This window comes from Saccopteryx bilineata, chromosome X (assembly GCF_036850765.1).
Source record: "Saccopteryx bilineata isolate mSacBil1 chromosome X, mSacBil1_pri_phased_curated, whole genome shotgun sequence".
Taxonomy (NCBI): Eukaryota; Metazoa; Chordata; class Mammalia; order Chiroptera; family Emballonuridae; genus Saccopteryx; species Saccopteryx bilineata.
The window spans coordinates 59,081,982-59,106,267 of NC_089502.1; the positions used below are offsets into that span (position 1 = coordinate 59,081,982).

General features: G+C 39.8%; 1 protein-coding gene and 1 non-coding gene across 2 annotated transcripts in view; both read right to left on the reverse strand.

The window, feature by feature from the left end:
• Positions 1 to 879: 879 nt before the first annotated feature.
• The window catches only part of NOX1 (NADPH oxidase 1), a 28,285-nt gene continuing 4,878 nt past the window's right edge, over positions 880 to 24,286 (reverse strand). The window contains exons 3-13 of the mRNA XM_066249204.1: positions 18,878 to 18,988; positions 18,227 to 18,311; positions 17,081 to 17,232; positions 16,796 to 16,977; positions 16,576 to 16,708; positions 13,723 to 13,815; positions 12,913 to 13,148; positions 12,539 to 12,701; positions 11,706 to 11,852; positions 11,382 to 11,506; positions 880 to 2,662 (exon numbers count right to left, since the gene is read on the reverse strand). Coding sequence (XP_066105301.1) covers positions 2,536 to 2,662; positions 11,382 to 11,506; positions 11,706 to 11,852; positions 12,539 to 12,701; positions 12,913 to 13,148; positions 13,723 to 13,815; positions 16,576 to 16,708; positions 16,796 to 16,977; positions 17,081 to 17,232; positions 18,227 to 18,311; positions 18,878 to 18,988 — 1,554 coding nt within the window. The 3' untranslated portion in view covers positions 880 to 2,535. The remainder of the gene's footprint in view (positions 2,663 to 11,381; positions 11,507 to 11,705; positions 11,853 to 12,538; positions 12,702 to 12,912; positions 13,149 to 13,722; positions 13,816 to 16,575; positions 16,709 to 16,795; positions 16,978 to 17,080; positions 17,233 to 18,226; positions 18,312 to 18,877; positions 18,989 to 24,286) is intronic.
• Positions 23,849 to 23,924, reverse strand: TRNAV-UAC (transfer RNA valine (anticodon UAC)). Its single transcript has one exon. It is a non-coding gene; the product is annotated as a tRNA-Val (tRNA).

Here is a 24,286-nt window from a genome sequence, read left to right on the forward strand (position 1 = left end):
CCTACCTTTTAGTCACTAACCTATAGACCTACCCTATAACCAGATTTATTCTGGGAAATTAAAACACAGAAAACCCTAATGCTTTTACATTCTTTTTTATTTGAAGAGGACCAAATGTAGAACACAAGCAGTCAGTTTGCCCATTAGGCCCTCCCTACCTGCTTCTGTGCACATAGGTATGAATATAATTAGTGCCCTAGCTCTAACCTATGGCTCTTCTAGCCTAGTGTTCTCTCAGTGGCATGAAGGAGGGACGTGATTTCTCTCCAGTAGGCCAACCTCAAGAGGTTATGAGGTGCCTTAATCATTACTAAAGTTCCACTGGAACTACTCGAGCCTATTTATATTCTCAGAATCCTACCACAGATTAGATGTACGGTCAAGTGATTTAAAAGCCTGCGATAGGCTTAGAGAATGTAATAGCATATTGCTTACATGTCAGGCAAAAGAATGCAAAGATAATCAACTTTATGAGGGATTTAAATTGAGGAATTTTCTACTGTGATACATAAAAGTTTAATACAAGAATTTACTGAATAAGATAACTTCATATTACAACCTCAGAAGAAAAACTTGCTCAAAATAGCTTTGGAGCTTTCTGGGTGTCCTGCACATCCCCAATATGGGCTTGAATGCTGATTGTGTGTGTAATTTATTATCGTTACCTTTTCTGCCTACTTCCATGAATATTCTTGACCTTGATATGTTGACTTGAGCAGCAGTCATATCTCGAAGAGTCAATATAATTTAGATATTGGGATCAAAAGTGAAGCCTTTCTCATTAGGAACTCATCATAAGGCATTCAGAGAACACTAAGATTCCAAGCCAAAGTTATTGAAAATCGAATTGTCATTTAGTCAGCAGTTATCTAATAGAACCATATTGACAGTTTCATTGTGTATTTTTCTTTTTTTTTTAAGGCTTTATTCAATTTTTTTTCAGAGAGAGAGAGAAAGAAAAAGAGGAGAGAGAAAGAGAGAAGAGGGAAGGAGCAGGAAGTATCAACTCCCATATGTGCCTTGACCAGGCAAGTTCAGGGTTTCGAACCCGTGACCTCAGTGTTCCAGGTCGATGCCCCATCCCACTGTGCCACCACAGGTCAGGCCATTGTGTATTTTTCTAAAGCCTTGTTAGATTTAGACAGCTAAAATCAAGGGAATCAGCAACAGTAGGGTTACCCCAACCTAGTCCTACAGAAACATCCATTAGTACTTTCTACTGATGTCCAATTAATAAATGAAACATAATTCACTATCATGAGTTCCTGACTTACCTTTATTTTGTTCAGCAGACTAGTGACAAAAAATTGATCTTACTAATCCTTCAAGTCTTAAAGGTTTCTGGATAATTAGAAACACCTATTTACTCATTTTTGGTCACTTAATGGTAAATAAAGAAATAGGTGCTATAATGCTAATTCAGGAGAAACATTCTTATAAATCTGATGAGTTGAATTGTCTTTGGGCAAATGAAATGTGGGTTTTTTCCCTTTTTTTAAGGGCCTTGGTCTTCTTTCCATCTACTGATTCACTGTGACTACTAACAACCCAGAGCTAGGTGGATGGGAGGAATAAAAAGCAGTTTGACAGGAAAAAGAAAAGGCAAATTGCTTATGTCATTTGGTGAATGATTCCCTAATGAATAAGTAGGTAGGAGCAAAAGAGTGTTATCAAAATCTAAATTATCTTTTTATAAAACTAGAGATTAATAAAACCTCTTAATAATAATGGTGATAAAGAGCCCCTGTTAACTAAATAAATTGTCATAAGATCGAGTTCAAGTTTTTGCAATTATTTCCAACAGAACAATGCAAGCTAATGATAAAATATCTGGCTCTCAATTATACGATTTCAATTATGATTAGTATACTTTCAAGATTTTCTTTCCCAAATACAAAGAGGAAAATCCTTTATTATTTTTTTTTGACAAGCAAAAATAAGTAAAGCATAAATAGCTGTTCACACTGGATAAGATCGTGTTTAAGAATAACAGTAAGGATGTATATAGCATATATAGGGATGGGGGTTCTTGGTAATTATGTTTTATTATTTATGCTGCTTATGTTTTGTCATTAATTCTGAAATAAATTTTTATTTCAAAAAATTACCCTACTTAGAAATTATTTTTGAGGGTGGGAGGGAAGGGTGTGACCCAAAGTTCAGGAAATAGTAACACTTGCAACCAACACGACCACCTGAGGTTAAATTGTAACACTTGCAATCAACACAATCACCTGGGGTTAAGTTGTCACCCACCTCTGCTATCAGGCCTTGCTGTATTCATGACATTCCAGAATGATTTGTGGTTATTTTTCCAAGAAAGGCTACGTGGGCTTTACAATTATTGTCACTTCTGAAGTTCTTAGGTTATTAAAGTTCAGTAATAACAAAACTGAATCCAACCAAAAAGAATGCCAAGGAGTCAAGGCCTGAGGCACATTATTTTCCTTATGTGGCAGCCCAAACATGACCAGAACAAGTAAGTCGTTGAAGATGGAAAACCTGAATGCAGATTAAAGTCCTTATTCCTGTAAGTCAGAAATTTTCTTTGTTGAAGTAGAATTGAACCTTCCTAGGATCCAGACTGGAGTACTGGTGGCAACATTTGCACAGGCTCTTTGCCAAAGCCTGAGGACCACATAAGAAGACTCCCACTACAGATCTGCAAGAACAGAACAGTAGGCTAGAATGTCGCAAAGACTGTGATGTTGTTAGAATGAAGAAATGACAAGGCCTCTACTACTGACAACCTTGAATAAAAATTATTGACACCCTTCTCACATCCTTCAAAGCAGTTTTCTCACCTTTTCTTTCTGTGAGTGCCAAATGTGCTCTCAGCCCTTATCATGTTCAGTGCTCAGCCTTTCCCATTCTGTTGAAAACAGATGCTCAGATGTCGTGCCCTACCTATAGAGGTTAAGTGCTAGCTAGACTCTAGTGAGTCAGGCTACCTGGGTTCAAATCCCAGCTCTGATACTTGCCCCAGGTGTGTGACTTTGGGCAATTTCTTAATGTCTGTGTTTCAGTTTTGCCCCCTGTAAAATGGGGCTAAAATTAGTACCCACTTTATAGGGTTGTTTTGAAGTTTAAATGAAAAACACATATAAACCAATTAGAAAAATGCCTGGCACATAACAAGTACATATGGGGTAGCTACCACTACAGCCATTCTTTGTGCATTTATCTATTCCCTGTGTCTCACCGTCTCCTTCCTTCTCTCATACCTTCCTCTCCCCTTTTTTTTACTTAATTGAATTAATTCACATGTCATAACATTTCCCCCTTTAAAGTGTGCAGTTAGTGCTTTTTGGTATAACAACAAAGTTGTGCAACCACAACCATTATCTAATCCAAGGACATTTGCAACATCACAAAAGGAAACCCCGTACGTATTGGCAGTCACTCATTTCTTCCCAACTACCCGTCCCCAGACCCAGACAATCAAATCTACTTTCTATCTAAACATTTGCATGTTCTAAACATTTCATATAAGTTGAATCCTACAATATGTGTCCTTTTGTGCTTCATTTCATGGACTTAAGATACTGTTTTCAAGGTTCATCCATGTTGCAGCATGCATCAGAACTTACTCTTTTCACTGCAGAATAAGCTGTTGTGTGAATATACCACATTTTGTTTATTCATTCTCTGTTGATGGACATGTGGGTTGCTTCCACTTTTTGGCTATTCTACATACATTGATATACAGGCCAATAGCAATTACATTCAATAATAACAGGAGGGCCCACATAACCCACACAAAGGGTATTCCTGGAGCACCTAGCTCAGGTGATCAAGGAAACTGCACCACTGGACCCAACAGAACACCTACTACATAAGGTCACCCCATGAAGACTGGGAATTATAGCAGAGCTATATAATACATAGAAACAAACACAAAGGGGCAGCCAAAATGGAAGGACAAAGAAACAGGCCCCAAATGACAGAACAGAAGAAATCTCCAGAAAAATAGCTAAATGATATGGAAATAAGCAATTTACCAGATATATATAGTTCAAAGTAGTGGTTATAAGGTTGCTCAAGGAACAAAGTAAGAAATTCAGCAAAGGAATAGCAAGCATAAAAAATAACATAGAAACCATAAAAAGGAACCAGTCAGAAATGAAGAATATAATAACTGATCTCAAGAAAACACTGGAAGAAATAGTAGGTTGGATGTAGGAGAGGATCAAATCAGTGATTTAGACAACAAGATAGAAAAAGACAACCAATCAGAGCAGCAAAAGAAAAAGGAATTTTAAAAAATGAGGATAGTTTAAGAGCACTTTGGGACAACATGAAGTTTAACACCACCTATATCACAAGGGTACCAGAAAGAGAAGAGAAAGAGCAAGGGATTGAGAACCTATTTGAAGAAATACTGACCCAAAATTTCCCTAACCTGGTAAGGAAAAAAGACACACAGTCCAAGAAGTGCAAAGTCCCAAACAAGATGGACCCAAAGAGGTTCACACCAAGACAAATCTTAATTACAAAGTTCAAAGACAAAGAGATCATCTTAAAAGGCAAGTGAAAAGCAGTTAGTTACCTACTATGGAGATCCCATAAGACTATCAGTTGACTTGCCAACAGAAACATTTCAGAACAGAAGGGATTGGCATGAAATATTCAAAGTGATGAAAATCAAGGACCTATAACCAAGACTACTATACCCAGCAAGGATGTCCTTTAAAATTGAAAGAGAAATAAAGAACTTTCCAGATAAGAAAAAGCTAAAGGAATTTGTTACCATCAAACCAGTATTACAAGAAATGTTAAAGGGCCTGCTCTAAGAATAAGAAGAAAAGAAAAAACAACAACAGAGAACATAGTTAAAAGAATAAAATGGAAATAAATATGTGCTTTAAATATAAATGGCTTAAATGCTCTTATTAAAAGACATAAAGCAGCTGAATGGACAAGAAAGCAAGACCCATATATAGGCTGTCTACAAGAGACCCACTTCAGAACAAAAAATACAGACTAAAAGTGGAGAGATAGAAAACATATATCATGCAATGAACATGAAAAAAAAAAGCTGGTATAGTAATACCTATATCTGACAAAATAGACTTTAAAACAAAGACTATAGTTAGAGACAAAGAAGGACACTACATAATGATAAAGGGAGCAATATAACAAGAGGATAGAACCCATGTAAACATTTCCACACCCAATGTAGGGGCAACTAAATATGAAAAGCAAATCTTGATGAATATAGAGGGAGGAATCAACAGCAATACAGTCACAGTAGGGGATTTTAAAACCCCATTGACATCAGTGGATTGGTCCTCCAGACAGAAAATTCACAAGGAAATCGTGGCCTTAAATGACACACTAGAGATAATGGATTTAATTGATATCTTTAGAGAATTTTACCCAAAGGAGCAGAATATACATTTTTTTTCAAGTACACATGGAACATTTTCTAGGATAGACCACATGTTAGGACACAAAACAAGTCTCAATAAATTTAAGAAAATTGAAATCATATCAAGCATCTTCTCTGACCATAATGGTATGGAACTAGAAATCAATCACAAGAAAACACACACACACACACACACACACACACAGACATGGAGTCTAAATAATATGTTAACTAAACAATGAATGGGTTAACAACAAGATAAAGGAAGAAATCAAAAGATAACGTGAAACAAATGAAAACAAGAACACAACAATCCAAAATCTATGGGACACAGTGAAAACAGTCTTAAGAGAGAAATTCATAGCATTACAGGCCTAACTGAAGAAACAAAAAAAAATCTCAAATGAACAATTAACTTCACAATTAAAGGAACTTTAAAAAAGAACAACAAATAAAGCCCAATGTGAGTAGAAGGAAGGAAATAATGAAGATCACAGCAGAAATAAATGAAATAGAGTCTAAAAAATGAAAAAGATCAAGGAGATTAAGAGCTGCTTCTTTGAAAAGATAAACAATATTCATAAACATTTAACCAGACTCATGAAGAAGAAAAAAAAAAAGGACCCAAATAAATAAAATCAGAAATGAAAGAGAAGTAACAACTGACACCAAGGAAATACAAAGAATTATAAGAAATGAACAACAAATGCCAACAAATTGGGAAATCTGGACAAAATGGGTAAATTCCTAAAACATACAATCTTTCAAAACTAAATTAGGAAGAATCAGAGTATCTGAATCAACAGATTACAGCTAGTGAAATTAAAGCAGTAAACAAAATACTCTCAACAAACAAAAGCTCTGGGCTAGGTGGTTTCATTGGTGAATTTTACCAAACATTCAAAGAAAAAATAACACCTGTCCTCCTCAAACTATTTCAAAAAATGCAAGAGGAGGTAACACTCCAAGCTCAGTTTACAAAACCAGCATTATCCTAATTCCAAAATCATTAAAGATACTATAAAGAAAGAGAATTACAGGCCAATATCCCTGATGAACATAGATGCTAAAATCCTCAACAAAATATTAGCAAACCAGTTCCAGCAATACTTTAAAAATGTCACATACCATAACCAAGTACAATTTATTTTAGATCATACAAGGTTGGTACAACATCTACAAATCAATAAACATGACATACCACATTAACAAAATGAAGGATATATTACATAATCATATCAATAGATGTGGAAAACGCATTTGCTGAAATCCAGCACTCATTTATGGTTAAAAAGTAGGAATAGAGGAACATACCTCAATGTGAAAAGGGCTATATATGAGAAACCCACAGCCAATATCATACTCAAGGGGCAAAAACTACAAACCTTTCCCTTAAGATCAGAAACAAGACAGAAATGTCTACTAATTCAATATAGTACTAGAAGTCTTTGCCATAGCAATCAGACAAAAAGAAGAAATAAAAAGCATCCAAATTGAAAAAGAAATAAAACTGTCAGTACTTGCAGATGACATGATTCTATATATAAAGAACCCTAAAGACTCCATCAAAAAACTACTAGAAATAATAAATTCAGTAAAGTGGCAGAATACAAAATAAATATCCAGAAATAAGTTGCATTTTTATAAACCAATTACAAACTATCAGAAAGGGAAACTAAGAAATCAATATCATTCACATGTGCTTCAAAAAGAATAAAATACCACCTGACCAGGCAGTGGCGCAGTGGATAGAGCATCAGACTGGGATGCGCAGGACCCAGGTTCGAGACCCCAAGGTCTCCAGTTTCAGCACGGGCTCATCTAGTTTGAGCAAAACTCACCAGCTTGGACCCAAGGTCGCTGGCTCGAGCAAGGGGTTACTCGGTCTGCTGAAGGCCCACGGTCAGGGCACATATGAGAGAGCAGTCGAACAACTAAGGTGCCGCAACAAAAAACTAATGATTGATGCTTCTCATCTCTCTCCGTTCCTGTCTGTCTGTCCCTATCTATCACTCTCTCTGACTCTCTCTGTCTCTGTAAAAAAATTAAAAAAAAGCCCTGGCCGGTTGGCTCGGTGGTAGAGCGTCGGCCTGGCGTGCAGAAGTCCCGGGTTCGATTCCAGGCCAGGGCACACAGGAGAGGCGCCCATCTGCTTCTCCACCCCTCCCCCTCTCCTTCCTCTCTGTCTCTCTCCTCCCCTCCCGCAGCTGAGGCTCCATTGGAGCAAAAAGATGGCCTGGGCTCTGGGGATGGCTCCTTGGCCTCTGCCCCAGGCGCTAGAGTGGCTCTGGTCGTGACAGAGCGACGCCCCGGATGGGCAGAGCATTGCCCCCTGGTGGGCGTGCCAGGTGGATCCCGGTCGGGCGCATGCGGGAGTCTGTCTGACTGCCTCCCTGTTTCCAGCTTCGGAAAAATACAAAAAAAAAATAAAATAAAATAAAATAAAAAATAAAATACCTAGGAATTAATTTAACCAAGGATGTAAAAGACCTGTACTCAGAAAATTCTAAGACACTGAAGAAAGAAATTGAAGTAGATACAAATAAGTGGAAGCATACACTGTATTCATAGACAGGAAAAATTAACATCATTAAAATGTCCATATTATTCAAGGAAATCCATAGATTTAACAAAATTCCTATCAAGATACCAAAAAAGAAGTAGAAAAAATATTCCAAAAATGTATATTAAACCACAAAAGACCCAGAATAACCACAGCAATATTGAGAAAAAATAACAAAGTTGAAGGAATCACACTACCTGATATCAAACTATACTATAAGGCCATAGTAATCAAAACAGCATGGTACTGGCATAAAAACAGACATCAATGGAACAGAATAAAGAGACCAGAAATGAACCCATGCTCATATGTTCAATTAATATTTTACAAAGGAGACAAGAACATACAATGGGGCAAAAACAGTCTATTCAATAAATGGTGTTTAGAAATTGGACAGGCACATGTAAAAAAATAAATGAAACTAGACCATGTTCTCAGTCCATACACAAGAGTAAACTCAAAATGGATTAAAGATTTAAATATCAGACTTGAAAGTATAAAAAAATTCTAGAAGAAAACATAGGCAGTAAAATCTCAGACATTTCTCATAGCAATTATTTTTTCTGATATATCTCCTCAGGCAAGGGAAACAAAAAAATAGATAAATGAGACAATATGAAACTAAAATTTGTTTGCATAGCAAATAAAACCATCAAGAAAATGAATAAACAACCCATTGAATGGGAGGACATATTCTTTAATACATCTGATAAGGGATTAATATCCAAAATGTATAAAGAACTTACAAAATTCAACACCAAAAAAAAATCCAGTTTAAAAATGGGCAAAGGATCCAAATAGACAGTTTTTTAAAGAGGATATACAGATGGCCAATAGACATAAAAAGATGCTCAACATCACTAATCATTGGAGAAAAGCAAATTAAAACAACAATGAGATACCACCTCACACCGGTCAGAATTGCTATCATAAATAAATCAATAAACAACAAGTGCTGGCGAAGAGTGTGGAGAGAAGGGAACCCTCCTGCACTGGTGATGGGAATGCATATTGGTGCAGCCTCTGTGGAAAGCAGTATGAAGTTACCTCAAAAAATTAAAAATGGAACTGCCTTATGACACCAGGGATTCTACTTCTGGGAAGTTATCTGAAGAATCCCAAAACACTAGTATGAAATAATATATACACCCCTATTATAATTGCAGCACTATTTACAATAGCCAAGATTTGGAGGTAGTCCAAGTGCCCATCAGTAGATAAATGAATAAAAAAGCTTTGGTCGCCTGACCAGGTGGTGGTGCAGTGGATAGAGCGTCGGACTGGGATGCAGAAGACCCAGGTTCTAGACCCCGAGGTCCCCAGCTTGAGCACAGGCTCATTTTGTTTGAGCAAAAGCCCACCAGCTTGAACCCAAGGTCACTGGCCCCAGCAAGGGGTTACTCAGTCTGCTGAAGGCCCGCGGTCAAGGTGCATATGAGAAGGCAATCAATGAACAACTAAGGTGTTGCAACGCGCAACGAAGAACTAATGATTGATGCTTCTCATCTCTCTCCGTTCCTGTCTGTCTGTCCCTATCTATCCCTCTCTCTCTGACTCACTGTCTCTGTAAGAAATAAATAAATAAAAATGGACAAAGGACTTGAATAAAAACATTAAAAAAAGCTGTGGTCCACTTACATAGTGGAATACTATGCAGCCATAAAAAAGGAAGAAAATCTTACCTTTTGCAACAGCATGGATGGACCTGGATAGCATTATGCTAAGTGAAATAAGCCAGTCTTAAAAAGATAAGCAACATATTTCACTCATATGTGGAATCTAATGAACAAAATATACTAACAAGCAAAATAGAGACAGACTCATAGGCTGACAGCTGTCAGGGGTGGGGACTGGATGAGGGGAATGAAGGGATTGAGTAAAAAAGGACAAAAGCCTTGGCTAGATGGCTCAGTTGGTTAGAGCATTGTCCCAAAGCACAGAGGTTGTCAGTTTGATCCCCAGTCAGGGCACATACAAGAACAGATCAATGTTCCTGTTTCTCTCTCTTTCTGTTCCTCTCTTGCTAAAATCAATAAATAAAAAATTTTTAAATATATATTTTTTAAAAAGGACAAAAAATAAAGAAAAAAACCTCATAAACAAGGACACCAGTATGGTTATTGTAGGGGGTAAAGGGGGATAAATAGTGATGGCTGAAGACTTGACTTGGGGAGGTGAACACACAGTATGATGTCCAGAGATGTATTGTAGAACTGGGAACCTGAAACTTGTATTATTATGTTAACCAGTGTCACCCCAATAAATTCAGTTTTTAAAAATCAAAATAATTTAAACATTAAAACAAAACCATAAAAATAAGGTGTGGACCTTGAAGGCAAAAAACATACTTTTTTTTTTTTTTAGTGAGGGGGGGCAGGCAGGGACAAACAGACAGGAAGGGAGAGAGATAAGATGCCTCAACTCATTGCAACACCTTAGTTGTTTATTGATTGCTTTCTCATATGTGCTTTGACTGAGGGGCTAGAGCTGAGCCAGTGGCTCCTTGTTCAGCAACCTTGGGCTCAAGCCAGCAACCTTGTGCTTCAAGCCAGCGACCTTGGGCTTCAAGCCAGCGACCTTTGTTCTCAAGCCAGCAACCTTGTGCTTCAAGCCAGCGACCTTGGGCTTCAAGCTAGCGACCTTGGGCTTCAAGCCAGCGACTTTTGGGCTCAAGCCAAGGACCATGGAGTCATGTCTATGATCCCACACTGAAGCCAGAGACCCCGCACTCAAGCTGGATGAGCCCACATTCAAACTGGCAACCTTGGGATTTCAAACCTGGGACCTCAGTGTCCCAAGTCAATGCTCTTTCTGCTGTGCCACTGCCTGGTCAGCAAGAACCACATCTTATTTCTCTCTCAACTTCCAAAACTTCTAGAATAGTGAGTGCTAAGTTTATAGAAAGTAACCAATAATGTTTGTGGAACTGAATTGATCTTCACCTGCCAACTTGTTTCTGGAATTAATCTAGCATTATTAGCTTAATCTTCTTCTCATTAGCATGGCTGACCTCATAGCACCAGGTTTTCCTGTATGCTCTTGCATGTCTCAAACCCTTCCAGAAAGACCAAAGTCAGGTCATCAGTTAACTAGATACACTCCAAACCCTTGCTACTTTAAGTAGAGGTTACTAAAGCCAAAAACAATGCATTTGAATTGTTCTAGTTATGTATGTTGCTTGGTAATACAGATCAGAACTGAGTCTTTTTTGCCTCACTATTTCAATAGGGGCTTGTGGGGACAGCAAACATCTCATCAATTACAAGGTCATGACCCTTATTTGGCTGAAAGCCCAGATGGAATTTCCTCAGTTTTAAGCAAGAATCTAAGAATGATGCAAATAGTTTCTTCCCTAGAGATCTTTTTCCAAGAATGTTCAACGTACTGTAATACTTTTCTTAAACCCTAACTCTGTAAACTCAACTAAGCCAAAGAGAATGCACTTACTTGGAGTGGGTGGTAGCTATTGTAGAAAACTCATTATCCCACATAGGTCTCCCAAAGAAGGTTTTCTGTTTCAGACCTGTCAGGATATCTGTGGCTGTGTCAAAGTTTAATGCGGCATGACCAGCCTGGAGTCAGAGAAAGAAAAAGTTAGAAAAAGCAGATCCTGATAGCTGTCTCTTCCTTCAGCCACTTGTACACTTTTGTGTGTGGGTGAAGTCAGGCAGGAAATCACAAGAAATAATTATTTCCAATCAACATGCACTGTCTCTTGTCTGACATTCAGCTTGCAGTCAACCTGGGAATTAGTGTGTTATTGGAACTCACAATGTTGCTGTCCCATCCGGTGAGGAAGAGGCGGTAGTTTAGAAAACCAACTTTGCCTAATTCCTCCATCTCCTGTTCCAGGGAAGCCAACAGGTCATTGAACCAGGCGAAGGCACCTATCTCCCTGCAGATCCAGTAGAAATATATCTGGAATCAGCAAGAGAGAACAGAGCCTCATCAAGTGCCCCTTACTTACAATGTACATTATGGTGACATGATTAGGTAGATATACTGTATATTTGTTGATCAAGTTTAGAGTGACCTGAAAAGTCACCTCACAGAACAGTAGACCTTAGGCAGCATGAATGTGAAGAGTTCTGACCATTTCCCTTATGTAGAGAGACATCGCCAATGTCATCATCAGTTCAAAGTCATTTTAAATTTCAAATTAAAAACAAAGACCCTGTTCATGATCACTCTGTAAATCAGCGGTTCTCAACCTGTGGGTCGCGACCCCGGCGGGGGTCGAAGGACCAAAACACAGGGGTCGCCTAAAGCCATCGGAAAATACATATTTATTATACAATACATTTATTATACAATACATTTATTATACAATACATTTATTATACAATACATTTTTAAATAAAATATGTATTTCCGATGGCTTTAGGCGACCCCTGTGTTTTGGTCATTCGACCCCCGCCGGGGTCGCGACCCACAGGTTGAGAACCGCTGCTGTAGAGTGTGGACGCCTGGGTAGAGAGAAGTGATCACTTGCTTTCGTAACTCCAGGGAGGGGTTATTCTCTCATCAAGTGTAAACAGCCTAGTCCATGAAAGCGATGGGCCTGTCAGATCCAGTCAGATGAAAAGTGGTATGAGGGAATGTACCGTTTGGGTTTTGAGGTTGTGATCTGCATGCCGGAATTTGTACCAAATAGACTTCAAAATGGAAGCAAAGGGGGTGACCCCAATTCCTGCTCCGACCAATATAGCCACTTCATACTGAAAAACATCCTCACTGACCGTGCCAAAGGGACCATCCACCTCAATCCTGGCAGAAGACAGAAGACAATGAGCAAATGAAGTCCCGTCTCCACCCCAACCTCAAGTGTCCTCCCAGAGACACAGCAGTTCCCACAGCTGATATTGGCCTGTTTATTCTGATCATATTATATTGTACTAGACTTAAGGTTCAATGAGTAATTTCATTCTTATTTTCATCTGCATCCTGGCCTGGGTCTCTGCGGCTCTCCAGGACCTACCTGGGAATTGGTGAATGCTGTTGTTCAAAAGCCTTTATGAGTTTTTCTGTCCAGTCCCCTACTGCTCTAATATGAATGGAAAAGAAGTCTTCCTCTGGAGCAGACGTCAGAGTAAAGGGATGCCACTCCAGGTAAGAGATTGAGGGGCAATTAACAAAAATATACTGTCCCACTTCCATGCTGAAGCCAGGCTTGATCATTTGCAATTCCAAAACTTTGGATGGGTGCATGACGACCTGTGAACGAGGCAGAGACCAAAGGAGGCAATGTCAAATGGCAACAAGGGCAGGCTGATAAAGTAAATGAATAAAGCCAGAGGGCTGTGTGAGTGGCAATTTCTTAGCACAAGTCCTTTCTTAAGGGAGTAGCAGTCACTTAGTGAAGACAATGGTTACACTATGGAACTGTGACTCACTGTTATGAGGTTGCCTCATTTTTCAAGAGAAGCCAGAAATATCATTTTTTTTCCAGAAATATCATTTTTAATGTGAAAGCCTCCATCTAGATTTTTAAGTGTTAGCAACCAATTCAGCTTTCTAAGCAATGAGTGTGTGGGCCAAACAGAGCACGTCTGTGGGCTAGAACTGGCACAGGCTGGCTATTTGCAGCCTCTGACACAGACCCATGCTGACACTTTCTGCCAAACCCCTCTTCCCAAAGTCTGTCCAGTACTGGAAGAAATGAAGTATGTTACCTGCAATATCTTTTTTTTCTCCCTTTCAGGGTGACAAAATGGGTAACTTATTTCTACAATATATCCAGGAAGAACAAAACTCTTATCATGGCAAGATGAAAGTACATTTGCTTTACCTTGGTAATCACAACCTGCTGCTGGGATCGGTAAAATCGGAGGATCCTTTCAAAGATGTAAAGAATACCTGGGGCGAGGATCCACTTCCAAGACTGCACAGAAACAGAGTCAAGAATGAGGTCACACATTAATCTTTTGTTTAGGATTTATTAGTGCAGTGATTCATTCCTTCATTCAGTAAATACTTATTGAGTTCTCTGCTGTGTCTCATTATTAAGCCATTAATTTCACCAAATCTTGAAGGCAGAAATGGAAAGAAATAAACTATAATGGTTTTGTTTGCTAATCTCCTCATAAAGCCGACCATTTCCTGAATTTTTACAGGTCTCACCAGGAAACAAAAGAAAAGCACAGAAATAAAGTACATGGGGGGAAATTATATAATATGTAATATACATATAATTTTATTTTAAGAATCTAAAATCGTTTTCCATGACACTTTATCCAACCTGAAAAAAACAACAGATGTGGAATAGAAGCAGATGATTAGAAAGAAAACAAACACAAAGGTGAAAGTAAGTGGCTAACACTATTTGTAACAATATATAAAACTTGGTACTTATCCATCACCTCTTTGCTCAGATGCTCAAAACACCTAACAGGATCATATACTTTTTACCTTGTCTACATTTTTTTAAAAGCAGCCTTTCTATCCCTGAAATCTTCTTAAAGGTAGCAAATTGCTTCCATATGCACAGGAGCTACTGAAAATGTATTTTCTGGCAATGCTCAGTCCTGTCTCTCTTTGCACAATTGTTCGATTATGATATATCAGAGTTGTGTGAAATGAGCTTTCTCATGCTGGTTCAGGTTAATAACTTCCTTGAGTATCTCTAGGGAGAAAAGAGGCAGAGATGGGGCTATTCAACCTGAAAGTGGGAATTATACAATTTGTCACTATTTCCTATTTGGGACAAATCCCCAGCTGAATTCTAAAGACATGAAAAAAAATTTCAGAAATGATTAATAACCATGTGGGGAAATTTTTGGGCTTCAGAAGTAATCAGAAAAATGAATATTAAAACTAAATAGCATTTTGGCCTCTCAAATTGAAAACTAGCTTTAAACTATAATGCCCGCCAATAACTGAGATGCAGGGAACAGCATATTCACATGTCCAGCTGGTGGAAGTACAGATTAGTAGAATCTTCCCAGGAAACAATTTGGCAACACAACTCAACAACCTGGAAAGCATTCCTTTTCTTTTACTCAGAAATTTCACTTCTAGGCAATGGAGCATAAAAAAATTAGGTATGCAGACTGACCAGGCGGTGGCACAGTGGATAGAGCATCTGACTGGGACATGGAGGACCCAGGTTCAACACTCTGAGGTTGCTGGCTTGAGCATGGGTTCACCAGCTTGAGCGAGGGAGGGGTTCCTGGCTTGAGCATGGGATCATAGATATGACCCCCTCGTTGCTGGCTTGAGCCCAGAGGTCACTGGCTTGAAGCCTAAGGTCAGTGGCTTGAGCCCAAGGTTGCTGACTTGAGCAAGGGGTCACATCGCTCTGCTGTAGCCCCCCAGTCAAGGTACATATGAGAAAGGAATCACTGAACAACTAAGGAGCCACAACAAAGAACTGATGCTTCTCATCTCTCTCTGTTCCTGTCTGTCTGTCCCTATCTGTCCCTCTCTCTGACTCTCTCTCTCTGTCTCTGTCAAAAAAAAAAAAAGAAGGTATGTACAAAATATACAAGTATAGTAATGGCCACATCATTTACTAAGAAAAAAGTGACAAGAATAGTATAAGATACAGATATTTTTTTTTGTTAATACCAAACTGTCTTTTCAATTTTAATTTATTTTTCTTTGTGATATGATTGATATATAACATTATATCAGTTTTGATAGTAGAACATAATGATTATACATTTGTATATATTGCAAAAACGATCACCATAATAAGTCTAGTTAATGTCTGTCACCTTACATAGTTAAATATTTCTCTTACGCTGAGGACTGTTAAGATCTGCTCCCTTAGCAACTCAGAAACTTGCAATACAGTATTATTAACTGTAGTCACCATGCCACACATTACATTCTCTAGTTGCTTACTTGGCAGTTTACCTCATCTCTACGAATTCTAGTCCTTTTGCCTTAAAATGGAGACAAAAGAAGTACTTATCTCGTAAATTATTGCTATGTACAAATGAGATAATTCTTATTATGCAGCAAACCTGGTCCATGATAAACACTAATAATAATGTGGGCTAAGATTATTACCTTTAGGCCCTGGCCAGTTGGCTCAGCGGTAGAGCGTCAGCCTGGTGTGCAGGAGTCCCAGGTTCGATTCCTGGCCAGGGCACACAGGAGAAGCGCCCATCTGCTTCTCCATCCCTCCCCCTCTCCTTCCTCTCTGTCTCTCTCTTCCCCTCCCGCAGCCGAGGCTCCATTGGAGCAAAGATGGCCCGGGCGCTGAGGATGGCTCTGTGGCCTCTGCCTCAGGTGCTAGAATGGCTCTGGATGCAACAGAGCGACACCCCGGAGGGGCAGAGCATCGTCCCCTGGTGGGCATGCCAGGTGGATCCCGGTCGGGCGCATGTGGGAATCTGTCTGAATGCCTCCTCGTTTCCAGCTTCGGAAAAATGAAAAATAAATAAATAAATAAATAAATAAATAAATAAATAAGATTATTACCTTTAGAGATGGTTTCATAGCATGCACTACCATTGGTTCTTCCTCTTCAGGGTCCTCTGCTAATGGTAATTCCCTAGCCTCTTGCCAGAGAAATTGGGGTTTCTTGATGGTAGGAATTTTGTGGATATATTGGCTGAACTAATAATGGTAGTAATAACAACAATAAGCACAACAGCTTCTAACAAGAATTTATCCTTGTTCATAGGGTTTTTACCTCAGCAGGGTTCCCTTCAAATTGAGGATGCTTGCAGTGGAAGTCATGATCATCCCACTTCTGAAAACTCTCTGCACACCTGTGAGGATGATTCTCCTTCATGCTCTCTTCTGTTTGACCCCGGACAATTCCACTGAAATAGATAAAGAAGGACAGCTTAAAGCAAAGAATTATGCAAGGTCAGGGACTGGGGCATGAGAAGAAAGTTTGAGGACCTTACCCAATGCCATGAATCCCTAATCCGATGAAGTAAATGATAAAAAGATGGTGTGTATACCAGAAGACCTCAAAATAACTTCTCCGAATAAACTCCATAGCTGAAGTCACCATGAGAACAAGTACTATTGTGATGACCACTCCAGTGAAACCAGGAATGCTGGTGAATGTCACATATATCACTGTCTATGAAAGGAGAAATGGCAATCTGACACAGTATCCACCAAGGATACCATGCCTTTTCTGTTTGTGACCAGAGCCCAGATGCTTTGCCATTAAGTCAACTCACCATGTTTGAAGACTGGATGGGATTTAACCAAGAATCCCCCTCTTTCTCTTGAAGAGATAGGCTGGAGAGAACAGAAGCAAGGGATCCATCTGTGGCCTGTTGGCTTCTGCTGTAGCGTTCAAAGTTAAACAGGTGTGCAATGATGTGAATAGCTAGATGGAAAGATGAAAAGGATTGGGAGAGGTGTCTCAGGAGCATTATGGACCTTGGTTGGTTGGCTGAGTGGTAGAGTGTCGGCCTGGCATGTGGATGTCCTGGGTTCAATTCCCAGCCAGGGCACACAGGAGAAGCGACCACCTGCTTCTCCACCCCTATCTCCTCCCTTCTCTCTCTCTATCTTTGTCTTCCCCTCCCACAGCCATGGTTCAGTTGGAACAAGTTGGCCCAGGGCACTGAGGATACCACCATGGCCTCACCTCAGGCACTAAAATAGCTGGGTTGCCGAGCAATGGAGCAATGGCCTCAGATGGGTAGAGCGTCATCTGTTAGGGGGCTAGCTTGGTGGATCCCTGTTGGGCACATGGAGGAGTCTGTCTTTCTGTCTCCCCACTTATCACTTAAGAAAAACAAGGGGCATTATGTCAGGCATGCCCCACTAGAAAAGAAGAATCTTATATATAGATTCTAGCAGAGTGCCAAGTCCACAGAAGGTGTCCAATAAACCTTGATCATAGAGAGACCCAAGATCTTTTTCATACTCTGTTCCCCCCCAAATAGAATATAAGTTCTATGAAAATAGGTCTACAACAGTGCATAACAAATAGTGCCAGGTGTAAAATAAGCACTTTTTGAATATCTTATATGCATGGATGAATGAAACTAGACTCAGAATGCCCGGAAGCCTGCAAGCCTGCAGTTTTTTTTTTTGTTTTGTTTTGTTTTTTAAGAAATCACCAATTGTCTTTTTATTTATTTATTTATTTATTCATTTTAGAGAGGAGAGAGAGTAAGCATGAGAGAGAGAGAGAGAGAGAGAGAGAGAGAGAGAGAGAGAGAGGAGGAGGAAGCATCAACTCCCATATGTGCCTTGACCAGACAAGTGCAGGGTCTCGAACTGGCGACCTCAGCATTCCAGGTCGACACTTTATCCACTGCGCCACCACAGGCCAGGCTGAAGCTTGCAGTTTTATGGTGTGCCTTAGTTACCTGTGTGTAGGCAGATCATATATGCCACCAGCTTATGGAAAGTGAGGTTATGATCCAGTTGCTTTCTCAAGGTGCGCCTACAAAGCTACAAATATAAAGTGATCAAGGTCAGATGTCTCCCCGACAGCCTTTTGAAATTCACCAGCCCATAACCAACATGTCTTACACAGAGCATGCCAATACCCACCCACCCTTACCCACCCTCTTGGCTACCAAAGGAGTCCTTCTGGCTTTCATTCCTAGGGTCTCCAGGTTGAGCTACTGACTGAAGAGACCAGGGGCTCTTGTCTATTTTTTTTTTACGTCTTAATTTACAAACCATAAGTGATTCATACTTCAGAGTGGTGTGAAAAGTAAGAGAAAGTTATATTTTACACCACAGTCATTTCTCATTCTTTTTCTCATTTTTTCCCAAAAACCCTGTGATATGTCTTCTTTTTTTTTATAAGTTTAATTTAACTGAAGGTACTTTATAAACTCACATTCAGATAAATGCCCTAAAAGTAATACACGATGTACTGCTATTCAGAAAAAAAAAAAAAAATCATTGTTCTTTGAAACTTTACCCTAATTCACTTCTCTTTTTCATTTGAGGTGTTCTAAATCACCTTCCTTAAAGTGAAAGTTGACCTACAAGTGGTTGGGACTTACTGAGCAGGCGCCCCTCAGGAAGGACAGCAGATTTCGACACATGGGAAGCAGGATCAGCATGCTGTTAAAATTCAGGCAGCGAGCAGAAGCTCGAGCCCAAGCCAGCGCCGACTAGAGCAAAGGAGAAAAGATAATATCAGCTGCTTCAGCGGACCATTTAGCAGGGGAGCAGGTGCCTAGTCCTCTTGTCTGAAACCTGGAAGTGGCCATGCTGCAGCTCCCTCCCTTCTTTCTCAATAGCTGGAATAATCAGGCCCAGTTCTCTATTTGCAAATGACTGACAATTTGCTAAACTTAGTATTGAATCAAGAAATTCTCGTAACAGTGATTTGGAAGTGTGTGACTATACATTTATCCATATGAAGGATAACAAAATTTAATGATTCCATGCTAACAAACATATTCCATGGGTGTATTACTTTGCAATTAGTATTTTTGTTTAATGCACTCAGTTACGATTTTATTGCTTGTCCCTTGTAAAACAATCTTGAGGATCACACATTTTTATTTGCATTTTAAATAAAGCTTATATATTTAGAAGTATAATTATAGATGGTGACTGTTTTTACTCTTTTCTGTATTTCTAATGTAGTGATTATAAGCACGTAATAATCATGTACAAAAACAATTGAAATGTAATCTCTCATATTTAAGGTATCTTTAATAATTGAGTAAAGCCTAAAGCAAAACTAATGAATATCTCAAAGCAAAAGTATTCAACTCAGGTAGAGATTTGAGAAGGGAGAAGTTCTGAGAATATAACTTCAAACTGATTTTAGGGGGTCACCAGGCAACAGACCCAACAGATCAATCTAATCCAGCAGTACAAACTGCTAGAAAAGGAGACGAGAAATCAGTGCTTCAAAAAAGTACTTAGTCCAGAAAAAGGCTTGATTAGATATACACTGAAAAAAAATATGCTCAATTCCATGGTCGCTAAATCCAACTTCTCTCACTGGTCTCCGAGTTGGCTCCATGTACTCAGAGTTGGCCCCGAGTGCAGGCTGTGGAGTGTGACCATCCCACAGCTGCCAGGCAATTACTGCTGCGCCTCAGCTGCCTGGCTGGCCCTTACATACGTGCCTGTATGTGCTAAAGGGAAAAATATGGGTCAGACTTAACAATTTCTCAGCCTTTTTTTTTTTCTAGTAATCTTTTTGGCAGAAAAACTGTTTCTCCATACAACCTGAACCCGGAGAAACATAACAGTGGGTTTAATGAGCCAGGTAAGACCTGCCTTGCATCCGTAATGGCTTAAAATGTCAGGCAGTGCTGTGAACAAGAGCGGCCTTACTGTTTTCCATTTCGGGCTCTTGCATGTGACCAGTGTTTCTCCCTCTGTTGAGTCACACTCCGACTCTTTTTGGTAGAGACCGTCTGTTCCATTTCTGAGTAAATTTTCTCTGCTCATCTCGAAGATGCTGTGTTTCCACATTGGTTCCCTTGGCTTGCTAATTTAAGTTACACAGGTTTCTTAAGTCCAAAATTGGCCAGTGAATTGTGAATTGTAGGACTAGAATTTCATAGCTCCATATTCTCTGGAGGCCATTTGTATAAAAAGAATTCTTTTTAGAACAAATCTTTTTTTTCCCATTGCAGCACACTGAAATATCCCAAATTATATTCACTTTTCAACATCAACACTGATAATCTAATTCAACTGCTGCTGTTATTAATGCCTCATTGACTACGGACTTAAACCGCTTCCTCTGTTACTCATTTGCTCTGCTTCATCCTGATTAAATAATTCTCTGCATTTTTCCTAGAGAGAGCACAAATTTAAGAAATACTGTGTGGAATAAATAAATATATTATGGCACATCAATGCTATGGAGTGATATGTTTTCAAAAGGATTAGAGCTCTATGCAGTGGTGTAGAGGTAGTCAGTGTTTAACAATCAGCTTTCAGGGGGAGACAGCGGTCCTTATTTCCAGCCTTTGCCAATTTACATGCTGTAAATACTTTCACCATGGCAGACTTCAAGATACCAACTTGGTGTCATTGAAAGCCACTGAGCCTGACCAGGTGGCCGCGCAGTGGATATAGCGTCAGACTGGGATGTAGAGGACCCAGGTTCGAAACCCCGAGGTCACCGGCTTGAGTGGGGACTCATCTGGTTTGAGCACAGCTCGCCAGCTTGAGCATGGGGTTGCTGGCTTGAGCAAGGGGTCATTCCATCTGCTGTAGCCCCCTGGTCAAGGCACGTATGAGAAAGCAATCACTGAACAACTAAAGTACCACAACAAAGAACTGATTCTTCTCATCTCTCTCCCTTTCCTGTCTGTCCCTATCTGTCCCTCTCTCTGTCTTTCTCTGTCTCTGTCACACACAAAAAAGAAAGCCACTGAATGCAGGCTTGATAAAAGATGCACAGAACTGGTTACTGCAAACTGATAAGAGCTGGTTCCCACACATCACTGGTCACATACACACATGGAAAGATAAACAAAATATACTAAGTGTGGGAAGAAATTTCCAGCCAATATCTACAACATGATACCATCTTTGGTTAAAATTTTTAAAAATTTATGTGTCCTACTGAATTTGAGAATATTATGCTAAGCAAAATGAGTCAGTCAGAAAACGCTAAGAATGATATGATTTCACTCATATGTGGGCCATGAAACTGAGACTCACAGACATAGAAAAAAATGGAGTGGTTACCAGAGGGAGAGGGGTGAGGAAAATGGAGTTAACAGAGCCAAATGTATGGTGACAGAAAGTGGTTTAACTCCAAATGATAGATACACAATGCAACAAATATTTCATGTGTCAATGGAGACGTTCACCTGAAACCTATGTGTTCCTATGGACCAATGCCACCCCATTAAATTTAATTTCTAAATAAAAATAATAAGTAAAATAAACTATCAAAAAACCTTATAGACCAATATACCAAAAAGAGCAAATTTTACCATATACAGGAAAAAAGTGAATAAGAATAATATCTACCTCAAAAACAAAACAAAACCCATATGTCTGATGCATTCATGAACATATGTCAGTATATCTATATATACACACACAACAAACTATTAATAATGGTTATATTTGGGGCATGGGATGGGAAGGTAATATTCACATTTTACTTATACACTTCTATATCATTTGATCTCATCAAATGCAGCATTAGTTATAATTAATTTTTTAATAGGACCTTTAAAAATGAAATGCCCACAGGATATCGGCATGATTCATTTTTCTACTGCTGACTTTTTGATCATAAAACAACTCAGCTCTTAACAAGTAGCTACGTTTATTGCACCATTCCCTTAATTAAAAAAGCTATTTTTAAAACATATTATCACTTCCTTTGTATTTGTAGTTTTCAAAGAAGGATCAAGAACCGACATTTAACACAGAAAACAGCAGGGTGAAATAAGCTACAAACAGAACATTTAAATTAGTTGTGATCTCAACATGGATTCTTTGATTATGGAGAGAAAAGGAGGATTTTTAAAAAGGACAAGCTGTCTTTAAATGTGTACATGTGTGGATCTTTGTGGAAAGCTAATAGAATAAGGCTTCCGTCAAGATAACAGTGATTTTTTTTTTTTTTGTATTTTTCTGAAGTTGGAAATGGGAAGGCAGACAGACTCCCACATGCACCCGACCCGGATCCACCCGGCATGCCCACCAGGGAGCGATGCTCTGCCCATCTGGGGCGTTGCTCTGTTGCAACCAGAGCCATTCTAGCGCCTAAGGCAGAGGCCACAGAGCCATCCTCAGCGCCCAAGCCAACTTTGCTCCAATGGAGCCCTGGCTGAGGGAGGAGAAGAGAGAGACAGAGAGGAAGGAGGGGGGGAGGGTTGGAGAAGCAGATGGGCGCTTCTCTTGTGTGCCCTGGCCGGGAATCGAACCCGGGACTCCTGCACGCCAGGCCGACGCTCTATCACTGAGCCAACTGGCCAGGGCCTAACATAACAGTGATTTAACCAAAGCCCTCACTTGTTGTTACTGAATAACTGACCAGAGTTAGCAGTCATATTTGCTTCTCTAGTCAGAATTTAGGAGCCTGTCAGAGAACCCTTCCCATCTTCATGCTTCCCCCCAAACTCCCACACCAATGTGCTCTCTCCACCTCCAACCTTCCTCTTCTATTACTTTTATTATTATTATTAAATTTGCTGGGGTAGCATTATATGAATTTGAGGTGTACAACTTTATAACATGACATCTGTATACTCTGTTGTGTGCTCAGCACCCAAAATGACCATGGATCAACTCCCCTTCCCCTCTTCATCCTCCTCCGCTCCCCTTCCCCTCTGGTAACCATCATCCTGTTGTCTGTACCCATGAGGGGTTTTGTTTGTTGCTTTGTTGTTTTGTATCCCAGATATGAGTGAAATCATGCAGTTCTTGTCCTTTTCTGACTGACTTATTTCACTTAGCATAATACTCTCCAAGTCCATCCACGTTGTCACAAATGGCAATACTTGAACTTCTTATGGCTCAGCGGTATTCTATACATAGATGTACCACATGTTCTATTCTTAATACACCATTTTCCCAGCCTTCTCCGTCCTGTTACACAGACCCGACCTTCCCTTTCTGCAGACCTTGAGTTCTGCAGCACGACCCAACCCACATACCTTCCTAAGTATCCTTATTTAATAGAAGCTATTCTTCTGTGAGATCATCCACAGTGGTGGTTTTGTTTATTTTTTTCAATTTTTTAATTTTTTTGTATTTTTCTGAAGTGGGAAGCCAGGAAGCAGAGAGACAGACTCCTGCATGTGCCCGACCAGGATCCACCTGGCATGCCCACCAGGGGGCGATGCTCTGCCCATCTGGAGCATTGCTCCATTGCAGCTGGAGCCATTCTAGTGCCTGAAGCAGAGGCCATGGAGCCATCCTCAGCACCTGTACCAACTCTGCTCCAGTGGAGTCTTGGCTGCTGGAGGGGAAGAGAGAAACAGAGAGAAAGTAGAGAGGGAAGGATGGAGAAGCAGATGGGTACTTCTCCTGTGTGCCCTGACCAGGAATCGAACCTGGGACTTCTACATGTAAGGCTGATGCTCTACCACTGAGCCAACCGGCCAGGACCTGTTTATTTTTAACCAAACTCTTAAACTCATATGCAGGAATCTAAGACAGTTAAGGGCTGCTTTGGTTGAAGCAGGGGCAGTGGCAGAAGCACTGCTCAGTTAACCTTCCCCTTCTACCCTGTAGGAGCATCTGGGTTTCCATGAAAACCAGTTTGAAAAGCACTGCTTAATAGTTTACTTTATTGTGTGTTTGCACTAATAGGTCTGGGGAGTGTGCCCTACATAGAGCTGTCAGATTTTGTGAACAAAAATACAGGGTGCATGGCTAAATTTGAACATTAGATTTTTAAAAAGAATACAGATATCACCCTAGTGTTTGAGAGTTTGTGTTCTGCCACTTAGCTTTAACAAAAATCCTAC